At 38.2% G+C, this 11810-nt stretch overlaps 1 protein-coding gene across 1 annotated transcript in view; it reads right to left on the bottom strand.

Annotated features, from left to right (window-relative positions):
* Positions 1–277: 277 nt before the first annotated feature.
* Positions 278–11810, bottom strand: part of uri1 (URI1 prefoldin like chaperone) — a 52013-nt gene continuing 40480 nt past the window's right edge. The window contains exons 5-11 of the mRNA XM_062962001.1: positions 11219–11310; positions 10487–10547; positions 9292–9496; positions 8182–8476; positions 5574–5716; positions 3636–3894; positions 278–1134 (exon numbers count right to left, since the gene is read on the bottom strand). Of these exons, the coding sequence (XP_062818071.1) occupies positions 946–1134; positions 3636–3894; positions 5574–5716; positions 8182–8476; positions 9292–9496; positions 10487–10547; positions 11219–11310 (1244 nt within the window). The 3' untranslated portion in view covers positions 278–945. The remainder of the gene's footprint in view (positions 1135–3635; positions 3895–5573; positions 5717–8181; positions 8477–9291; positions 9497–10486; positions 10548–11218; positions 11311–11810) is intronic.

The raw sequence follows: 11810 nt of genomic DNA, 5'->3' as shown, positions 1-11810 counted from the left end.
GTTGTGGAAGGGGCCACAGCTACAGTAATATATTTCTAAACACACAAAAGAAGGGGAGTGCCTCTGTGCAGCTAAGGCGCTTTCGGTTTAGGGTTAAGCTCTTCTCCTCAGGAGTACGTAATCTTCTCTGACATTAATAGACATTTGTTACAAAAGAAAGGAAGAGAATAACCAGCTTTGCACTGTAACGTTCAGAAAACACCTCATGGAATTTGGAAATGGAAAAAATATTCTCCCCCCATTCTGTATTACGACCCAAAGGAAAGTACTCTCAATATCCTGGAATTTTCTTTTCTTTAATTGAAAAGTTTAATTTTACAAAATACCATTTTTTCTCATCAAGAAATGTCCCTGCAAAGTGCATGAACACAGCTTTCTGTTCGTAGATGCGACACAAGTGAAATCTTCAGACAGTTCTTTTTAATGCAAGTAGGAAAGAAATGATTTGTCAGCACAGACACCTAAAAGCAAATCCTACAAAAACAATGGGGGGAAATACAAGTGAATCTTAAAACGCTAAAGCAAGTCGTGAAATATAATTGTTGGCTCTATTTGAAATTTGGGAAGTTTCTGTCAAACGACCCATATGGCATGTGGAACATCACATCTGGTACAAAATGGCTTCTATTAGTTTTAAACACAAAGGAGAGGGGGAAAAATCCTTATGAAGATTATTCTTTTGAAAATTATTCCAAGTGCTATTATTGTAAGGCAAACAAGTACAAAGGTGCTGACTGCATACAGAGATTCTAAGAAAATACGGAGAATTTTGTAGTTCTTCCTCAGATATATATATTTTAGAAAAAGAAATAACATCAACGAGAGGTCAAAACATCAACAATATCAAATCAGCACAGTCTGCGCTTTTGTTCACTAGTTGTAACCCATCTTACATATAATGCACTGGGCACAAAAAGCCCAAAAACTTTATTGTGTTAATGGGACCTATGTTCTCTGTTGCATTCTGGCTGCTTTGAATTTCGAAATCCTCTTTGTAGCTTCTTCCGGTGCTTCTGAGAGCACTTCCTCGGCTTTCCGCTCAGGAATGGTAGGCAGGACGGGATGCGCAAGGACCGGGTGCAGCATTGAAAGTGGGGACAAGGGCTCCTTCTCCACCACCGTTCCCGAGAAAGCCTGCAAGACAAGGAACACCTCCCAATGAGCCCCTGACTTTCAGTTGTAAAGCCAACCCTGTTAAACATGTTTTGTTGTATCCCAGCCACACTATCACTGCTATTTCTTTATGTCAAGTACCTGGAAACTGCTCTTTAAAATCAAAAGAAAAAGTTGTCTTTGATCTAACTCAATGGTTAACTCAAAAGAGAGGTAGAGCACCAGCCTCAAGCAGCGGCACATATCTGCAGCCATAACTTGACTCAGTAAGAGCAGATAATCTACGACTCTTTAAAATATTGTCGAACTACAACTCCCATAATTACTGATCAGATATTACTGCAGATGGGGTTGATGGGAGGTGGAACTGAAGGGACTAGGGCTAAAGTAGCAGTGGAAATTACCAACCAAAGCAGAGCGTTTAGACAAGGGAAAAGTTCAAACAAGAAATGCCTAGTAACAAGCAGGTGCAGGAGTGGGAGACACAGGAGAGGGAATCAGCAGCTTAGGAAAATCAGGTGCAGGAATACCAGGAAGAGCTGGCACAGAAGGGAACAAAAGAAAGAGATAGAGATGAGGCACACATTAAGAGAAATAGCCTGTGCGCATGCTCAAGGTGTTGACTATAAAACCGGGCTGCATCTCAGTTTTGTGTGGCACTTTCCTCTGTTCACTTGGCAGGGTGATTTGATCAAATAAACCTGTCGAACAATCTCCGTGCTTCCAGTGTTTGATTGGATAAAGAGACCCTGGAGATATTTGGACTATTTGGTAATAGAGGGACACAGCAGCACGTCTCAACAGAGTCACAGATATGAAGGGTTACAGTAGAAAGAATTTTGAACAAGGACAACATTTGGTTTCCTTTCTGACACAAAATCTGAATAGGATCGCACTGACTTTCTATGGTTTGTCATTATCTCTGCCCTATATTACATGTGCATCTTTTAGCAACATGGCCTTTTTTAATTGTTTCAAGATGATAAGTGGCAAACAAATAGGGCATCTACACATTTTATTTCTCTCCCCCCCCCCCCCCCCCCGCCGTCTCCTTCAAAATGGCAATGCCAGATAGGCTCCACACACACACACACACATATATATCGCTAATAAGACAACCTATTAATCATACTTTTTGGACATTCTCTAGTCCTAAATTCAACCACAAAAACAGTCACAACGTGTAGGCAATGGATTTTTTCATGGGTAATACAGAGATGAAGAATAAAACGGCATCTGGAATCAGAATGTTTGTAGTAATCGACAAGAAAGAACATCAAGTTTATGGGAGGACATAAGAAAAGCTGGGTGGGAAGCAAGAAAAATCAAAACTGTCACTTCTTCATAACCCAAGAAAGCAAGAGATAAATGAAGCCAGTCCCTGAACATTTATGGAGTTTCTCCATTCCAACGGGGACCATAGATACCATCTAACCAACTGTTGTCTATTCTGAAAGACATGAGACTCCATGGACTCAAGACAAGAGGTCTTTTCCTGCCATTTAACTAGAGATGTTAAGGATCCTCTGTATGCAAAGGGCTGCATTTTAAAGAAAACCAAAGAAGCCATTTTAAAACTATCAAAGAAGATGGAAGACATGGTCAAGAATAATCAGAATCTGTGTCAAATGCTGGTAACACAGCAGATGAAAAAGTACTGAGGGTTTACGTGGAAATAGACTTACGAGGCATCTCTGTACCATGTTTTTCAATATATGTATTTTATTTAATGTGTTTTGACTGTATTGTATCCTGCTTTAAGCTGTGAGGAGTGGTGGGTAACAAATAATAATAATAATAATAATAATAATAATAATAAAAAATCTCTAAAAGGTTCCGAACAATGCACGGATAACACCATTTGTGTGAGTCACAGAAACCACAAAGAGAAGCTTCCTTTCACTATGACATTAAGATATATCACCATACGCACATATATTTACGCTCACAGTAATATTAGCACCTTGAAGAGATTTGGGAGGCTAGAAATGTCGTCACAGGAGCATAAGATTTCAGACAAGGTACTCATATCCTTGTACTCTTTGGGGATCTAGATCTGTTGAGCCCTTCAGAATTATTGGAGAATGTGTCATATTAAAACTATATTCACTGAACTGATATATTTCAGTGAGCTAGAAAACTTCAAGCACTGAAGTACCAAACTTCATGAGAATTTGTAAACAGCATTTATTTGTAGGAAGGTACTTAATCAATGCTTAGCGGCACTAGCTCTCTAGCATTTCATGCCAATATCCTTATCGGACCCATTCAAAGACACCTTTGGCCCATGTGCTCTGAATGTAAGGCAAGAAGACTTCTCGAGATGTCCCTGAATGCCTCTATCTTAAAAGAGAAAAATGTGCCTCCAGAGAAAAATACACTTCTTCCTGAAAATTGTTGCTGTTCTCCCCAAGGAGTAACCCATTATGAATTATGAGTCAAATGATGAGAAATGAAATTAATGAAGATGTCTTACTTGTCCTAATACATCTTTGGAAAAAGAGGAAAATCTCTTCCTGTACCTCATAGATTCCTGACGAGAGCGATGGGATTCTTGAAGGATGTTCCTGCTCGCCCTCCTCCTCCTCCTCCAAGATCCCTTCGCTGTTGTCACTGTAGGTGGCTTCGTCGTAGCTGACGCTCCTCAGAATTCCTCGTCTGTCGTCAAACTCGGCCGTGCTGCTCTCACTGGTATCGCTACAAACACTATTCTCCCGGCTTCGAGACTTCAGGATTGATTTACGAGGGACATATTCTCCATTCACAACATCAACAAAGACTCTGTAAAAGAAAATGTTAGCTTTAATAAACTATACAGAGGGAGGGGAGAAGAACCTCATGACAAATTCACAATCCTTTCCATTCTGTCTTGGGTATAAATTCATTATGATGACTTGGCCTACTCAACTTTGTAAGTATAATAATAATAATGTTCTAGCTAAAATGTCTTCACATATAAAATATAGATGGACTGCGTTCTGCAACTGTTAAGATTTCCTTTTTCAGAAGCTAATGATCATAATTTCCCTTTGGAAACAAACATCCTTGGGGAAAACGAACAGAAACTCCCAGAATCCTTAGCTGATTTGGCCAACAGTCAGGAATTCTGGGAGACAAAGTCTAAAACATCTGGGGGATCAAAGTTTGGAAGCCATTGTTGTACATCAGTTGAAGGATTTTTACTGGAGGATCACCTTTTTTATTGGTCTAAATTAATCTCCAAAAACAAAGCACAAGAAATTACAATTTTAAAATGTTTGTATGAGAAAAAGAGATATAATTAGTTATCTCAATCCTTGATAACTGTACTCTTGGCTGCCTGAAGTGTCCAAATGAAGTATTTCCAATTAGAAAGCTGAGATCTGCTGTATGCAGATTTTTTACTCTACCAACTTATGGCCAAATCTCTTTAGATATGACCCCAAACACAGAAAACAGATTGGAAGAGAAAAAAAAGATATGTAATGGAATACTATCAGCCACATTAACAATTCTATGCTTAATACATGAAAAACGTTCTTGCTCCTATGAAACAATTGCTCTATTGTGACTAATGTTCATTTTCTCTCATCTATGTCGACAATGAAACAATGAGAAACTCTTCTTCAAAATGCTATCGACCTATGCTTCTTCAACTGTAAGTCCCAACTCCAAATGGAGCCCGCTTAGCTCAATGTTGGGGTTAATGAAAAACGGGCAACAGCAAAACCTTACCAAATGCCACCTCGCAGCTGTTTAGACATTTACATGAATCTGTAACCTGCAGAAAATAATGCTTCAGCTGTATTTCATAAAAAAGAAACATCAGCCTATTTAGCAACCCTTGCCAATGCTGATTTATTATCAGTAAAGGAACAAACAAGAAAGAATATCCCACTGTTGCCGCCAATTGTCCTGCATGCTTAAAAGTATTTTGGTCTGGTGACTGGTTAAATTCACAGATATGTAAACATGAATGGCGCACTATGCAGCCTTCAGAATCTGTTCCTGATTATGTGTGAAGAGCAAAAAGAGAGAAAAGTAGATGACCTTCCATCACTCAGCATGTTAAAAAAAAACATAGACGTTTATGTTTGGATAAAAACATGGAAAAGTGGAGTTTGGTGGAAGAATAAACATAATTCCTGGATAGATTGTCTCTAGAAAATGGTCTCTAGAATGTAAATGATATTTTTGTTTATGCAGGGCTCTTCTCACCACATTGTTTCATTGAAAGTGTGCACATTGTTAGTTTTGAACAAAAGGTCGCTAAATATCTTGGACTGCTCCTCTTGTTGTTGTTGTCGTCGTCGTTATGGAGGAACCTAACCCAATTCCTTTTAGGTTACTACTGTTTGAGAACTTTTTATTCAATAAGTAAAGTCCAGGAACAAATCTACTCTGTTAATTAAATTATACCTGAGAGAATAAATAATATATTCCCACAAGGCGTAAGATTATTCTTCTTACAGTTGCCATACCGGTAAATGTCTGCTGGTGTTTTGATGCTGGGCAGCTCCGTAGATGAGTGTCCATTGCCATTGCTGTTCTTCCGTTTTCGTTTTGCCTCTTCTTTCTTTTCACTGAACTTTAACATCGTATTTTTCCCTGTGTTTATTCGTACCTGAAATTAAGGAAACTATTCAGTTTGTAACAGAATAAAGATCAGCCAATAACATTCAGTATCGATTATTTTCCAAAGTGAAGAAAACTGAATTCCCGCTGAACTACACTAAGAATTTCCCTTAAGAACTTGAGCGCATTCATTTTCCATATGTAAATAGCTAGAATTTCTCATAGAAAACAAGAGATATTCGAACAATGGCAGAATGGGAGAACGGAGCCCACAAGTTAGCAATTACGGGAAAGCTAACTAATTATGTTAAGAGTTAAACAAGGCAGACAACACTGGAATGCTTTCTTCTAGATCAGGACATTATTTGTGCAACACTGGCAGAAAGGCGCACATATTTCAAAAGACACATCATATTACTTTGATATACTATAAATCAAAATTTACAGCTCATGATTTATAGACTCATTTCGTAATACATCGTAATCATTTTGCTTTTATTAAAATGATAGCCAAATTGTTTTAAAATAAGCAGCACTTTTAAGAACAAACACACAAACAGTTTGGACAAGTCTGTTTTGGATCCCAAAACGAACTAAAATAATGAGACTAATTAACAAAAAGAAGTATTGAAAGGCTATAGCAAGATATTTTAGTTCAGCTGAGCATAAAACTTAGATGTGTCCAAGGTGGTAACTAAGAATGTAGACGATGAAAGGCTCCAACATTGACAACAGTATTACATATTATCCTTCCTTGATACCAAAATGATGTTAAGGCAAATCAACCAAAGATCTACATATGTTTTTCAGGAATCACAAGTGTGTCATCTTGACCAGAAAGATGGAGTAAATGGTAGGTAGATATTCCAGTTCCAAAAACAACTGTCAGTCTGATTTGCCAGTGCTTGGGAATAAAGTGAGATCTACTTGAAATACTCCACAGAGAAAAGAGAAAGTTGGTTTGAGATTGCTTTTATTTTATCACAACTGTTATGTTGTTTTTAATTATTGTTGTTTTATTCTGTTTTATGATACTGTGTATGTATTTTAATATGATTATATTCTATTATGTTGACAGTGCTTGTCCCGATGTAAGCCGCTCCGAGTCCCCTTGGGGAGATGGAGGTGGGATACAAAAATAAAGTAGTTGTTATTATTATTATTATCATCATTATAAAGTTTCCAGATTCACATCTTTAAAAACTTTGCAGGGTCTCAACCTAAAGATCAAACTGAACCTCAACACCCACCTTCCATCCTGAATATTTTGAATTTACTTTTATTGTGAGCAAGTGAAAACAGCAGTAATTGAGACATCTTGTTACAGCATTTGAATAGTTCTACTAGCAACTCTTTACACAAGCAACCCTGGCTCAAATTAAGTCAAGATGTATATTTCAGTGTGAAGAAATCCATTATGGCAGTGAGACATTTGTGTGGATGCAAAATCAACAATCAATTCAGGCCTACAGAGTGAATAAAGTTTCATAACAGAATAGGTAAGAAATCCAGCAGAAAGGGGTGAATTCTTTTCTCTGAAAGGTATGGCCCACAAATCCCATGTCTATAAGGACTTCACTCCTCCTAGTTTTAGTTATGGGCTCTGGCTTTGGCTACCAGCATGGGCTCTTTTTAGCTTCCTTAGAAGTAAAGCTAGTCTTTGGTGAATGATTCCAAATGTCCTTTCTCTCTAAGGCAAGCCCATTCTGGTCAGATATTTCAAGATCATATTATGGAGAGCTGTCTGGCAGTGGAACTCTCTGCCTCGGAGTGTGGCGGAGGCTCCTTCTTTGGAGGCTTTTAAGCAGAGGCTGGATGGCCATCTGTCAGGGTGCTTTGAATGCGATTTCCTGCTTTTGGCAGTGGGTTGGACTGGATGACCCATGAGGTCTCTTCCAACTCTATTATTCTATTATTCTATTTCCTGAATTAGTGAGAGGTCAAAGAATTCTGAATACCTTCTTTCCACTTCTAGTTTTCCTATTCCTCAGATGATTCTAGGAACATTTTAGAATTTTAAATTATGGTCTTTTGGATTACTCCTTCCCATTTACCCAAATTAGGAGGCATCTTTCCTTCAGATAAGAAGACTGAAAAGGAGTCAACCCCATGGCTGAAAAGAAAGTATTTTCCAGTAGGTCCACTTTGTCATCTTCAGAATAAGAACGAAACACGATTTTTGTTTCTGGGTTATAAATATCATTTCCTTATTGGTTCTATCATAAAAACATGGGAGAAGTTTAATAAACTGCAAAAACTTTGTTTCTGTGAGAGGGACATCCTGCAGTATATTTTGATCTAGTTTTTCAATGAATACCTCATCATAGAGTCTCAACCAGCTCAACATAGTTTGTGGCAGCCACAAAACAAAGTTTCTGGAATACCAAAACTGCTTTCAAAGTAAGTACTGCACAATTAAACAGGAGTAACACTTTCAAACTAGGAACAGAAAATTTTCAAATTTTGTTACCTAGTGTAATTAATCGCTATAACATGAATACTTGCAATACTAACCCTTTTAGGTTCCACAGTATGGGAGAAATATATTGTTGGTACAGCATTCTCAGCAATGACATCATCGTCATCGTCATCATCGTCCTCCTCCTCCTCCTGATTGCAACAATGTCCTGGGCCATTCAGCTGACCTCTGTGCAATGCAGAATTGGCCACTTCTTTTTGAAAGTTGCCCTGAGTATCAGATTCATCTTTCTCATGAATCATATTCACATTTGTCTTCCTGACTTTCTTCTCTTCTTCTTCTTCAGATGAAGAGGCATCCTCTCCATTTGCCTGAATGGTATCAGAAATCCTAAAGAGGAGAAACATCAGTCTGAATCAGAAGAGTCTGGGGATGCAGCAAAACTATAGAATTAATGCAGTTTGGCACCAATTGAATTGCCATGGCTCAATGTGACTGAATCATGAGGTTGTAGTTTTATGAGGCCTTTAGCGTTCTATGGTAAAGACTGCTGGTGCCTCACCAAACTGTAACCCCCAGGATTCCATGGCCTGTGCTATGGCAGTTAAAGTGGTGTCAAACTGCATTAATTTTACAGTACAGATGTTCCCCGAATCAACCTGATGGCACATAATGAAACTTCAGCAGTGAGAAATGAATGAACTTGTTTTAGGCTGTGGTTCAAAGTTATGGCTGATGTTCCACCCACTTTCTCAAAAACGCAAGGTTCACATCCCATAGTAATGAAAATAATCAACTAGAACAGGAAAATAAATTTATGTGGTCAATATCCAAGCTAAATCGACAATAGGACTGTTCACCATTTTTGTTTTGATTGACTTAGCATCATGTATTGCACACAATTTTAGAAGTTCATTTTTTGTTGACAGAAGTGGAAAATATTAAAACAAGATGTTATGTGGCCAAAATTGCAATAATCACAGACGGTCATATTCACAAAAAGTGATCTGAGTTAGATTTAGTTCACCAAAAGAAATACTCAAGGAAGTCTACAGAGGAGGGCTTTTTGCTTAGCCTGAGATTCAAGCCGGGGGGACGGACCTGGGGGGAGCGCCCAACGTAACAAATTATACAGATCTAATAAGCACCGATATTTGCAGATTGGATGTACTAATGTTCAGGCTTTCAGCCTTGCGTTTCCTTACTTCTTCTGGATTGAAAACTCCAACACAGAGCTCTGATGATTCCTTTCAGATTCACCAAGGGCTTCTTCTTGCTTCTCCAGTTCATCAAGCCTGGCCCAGAGCTCCTCCTCTGAATTTAGGCTCCCAGTTCCATTTTCTTGAAGATTTGCTTCAAAAGCAAGTGTTTTTGGTTTCGAATGAGGTTTGTGAGCAGTTCTGTGTTTTCCTGGATAATTAAACACATAAACCATGCTTAACAATACAGTTACCAAACAATAAACTAACTCAAATTACTACTGATGTTTTAGTACTTTTGCCAACAAACCGGAGAAGTGTCTCGGGACATCAGTTGCCTACCATTGCCCAAATATGAAAGAACAATTTTGTCTGGAAATCAGGAAGTGATCGCTGGGATATTTTGCATCCATGATACAATAGTTCTATGGGAAACAGCCTAATGGACCATCCAAGTCTTGTATGGATCTGTATGGATCAAAAATGGCTCTAAGATTTCACCTTTCTCAGCCATATGCGGAGAGACCAGAGATTGAATTTGGCATTTTCCACAACCAAACATGCACTCTACAGTTAATAGCTAAATACATCTCAGATTCTTATTATGTTCCTCTAGCTCTTTGCAGTGAAGATAGTCTGTGGAGCTCAGCAAAGTTAGTTCTAAATCCGAACATTCCACAAAATTTCATATATATCCTCAAAGTAAGCCCAAAGTTAAATGAATATCTTTATTTACTGGGTCTGTGAAAGCATCTCCTAGGTCTAAAAACATGGAAAAATTGAAGTGGTTTTTTTGTTTGTTTGTTTGTTTGCTTTTAAGAACATTTAAAAATTAAAAATAAATCTGAGGGTATGATATGCAGCCTTTAAAATCTTGGAGAGAGTAATGCAGTTGCCATTAAGATACTGCTGTTGCCCACACTTTCTTTATAGCATATTGTGGTGTAATTGGAAATGGGGTAGGCCTGTTCTGGACCCTGCAGAGAAAAGATACATTTGAAGTTTTGTTCATTATTCTTTGGTATTTGTGTGCCTTAATTAGTCAATAAATCTTAGTGCCTATAGAACCTAACCATGAGCCTTTCAAGCCTTACTATATTAAACAGGAGCCAATTTGTTTTCAACGTTCCATAAAAGAATAGAACTGCAATGTATGGCTCCTCAATGGTCTAGTGCTGTTTTTTTTTTAAAGGAACCTCACCTTTTGTTTCGGTGGCATTAATTTCAGTTACTTCTCTTATATCAACGAAGTCTCCCGCTGCCTAGTTGGAAAAATAGTGAAATAAATTAGTAAACTTAATATACTGGTTAAAATGTTCGTATTTATGGCCAGGTAGCCTTAGAGAAATGGTTCTCTAACTGTTACCTTGAGCCTCTAAGGCAGTGGTTCTCAACCTGTGGGTCCCCAGATGTTTTGGCCTTTAACTCCCAGAAATCCTAACAGCTGGCAAACTGGATGGGATTTCTGGGATTTGTAAGCCAAAGCAATTGGGGACCCACATGTTGAGAACCACTGCCTTAGAGGTCCAAGGCAGCAGTTATCAGTGCTACACTGCAAGCAAAGTATAGCGAGATCATAGTTTGCGAGATGAATGCATTTCTAATATTAAAGAACAAGCATTCTATCAGATGTATGTCAGACTCAGGGGTCATCCAAAAGGACTGGCCCTTAAATCTAATAAACACAGAAATAGTAGTCTGAGAAGCTGAATTACTATCTCTAAAGCAGTGGTTCTCAACCTGTGACCCACAGGTGTTTTGGCCTACAACTCCCGGAAATCCCAGGCAGTTTATCAGCTGTTAGGATTTCTGGGAGTTGAAGGCCAAAACATCTAGGGACCCACGGATTGAGAACCACTTCTCTAGAGGCTTACATGATTTTAAAGATCTGTTTAATGCAATCTCTTGTTTAACACAATAGTAAATCTCTTACATTGCTCATCTTCTGTAAATCTTCTGTGAATTCAACTCTAGCCTGAAAATTCTTCAAGACTTTTTGCAAATCATCCAGTGTTTTCCTGACATCTGAAACGACAAAGAATCCGAATGCAACAGGAAGCGTAAGCAAAACGAAGAATATTAACATTTTAAATGGAGCCGTTTCACACCTAAAAGGAAATACTTGATAATTAGAAAAATGATAATTTCTTTCCTGCCTTAGCTTTTAATATTTTTGTTCAAGAGGTTCACATTTAACAATTGCTGCTTTTTTCTGATCACCAAAGTGAAGACACATGTTGTAATTGGTATAAAACTTATCTCTTGATACGGGATTTGGAAGTAATAACCCAGATGTTTGCAAGACCTGATGTCTACATCTAGTCAGTTCGTGGTAGAAAGCTTTTTCACAGCAGTTTGTATGGAAAAGCGTACACATGAAATAATGGTGCATTCAGAGGAGTCCTGACTAGATGGGAAATTTCAAGGCCTTTTCACTCCCAAATTGTGCAGCTTTAGACTGATTTATTGATCCATATTTACTCTGAAAGATATCCTGTTGTGTTCACTGATGGTTACTCACAGAT

This window comes from Anolis carolinensis, unplaced genomic scaffold (assembly GCF_035594765.1).
Source record: "Anolis carolinensis isolate JA03-04 unplaced genomic scaffold, rAnoCar3.1.pri scaffold_9, whole genome shotgun sequence".
NCBI classification, from domain to species: domain Eukaryota; kingdom Metazoa; phylum Chordata; class Lepidosauria; order Squamata; family Dactyloidae; genus Anolis; species Anolis carolinensis.
The sequence above is the reverse complement of the archived record's forward strand: the minus strand, read 5'-3'. Positions and strand labels throughout refer to the sequence as shown.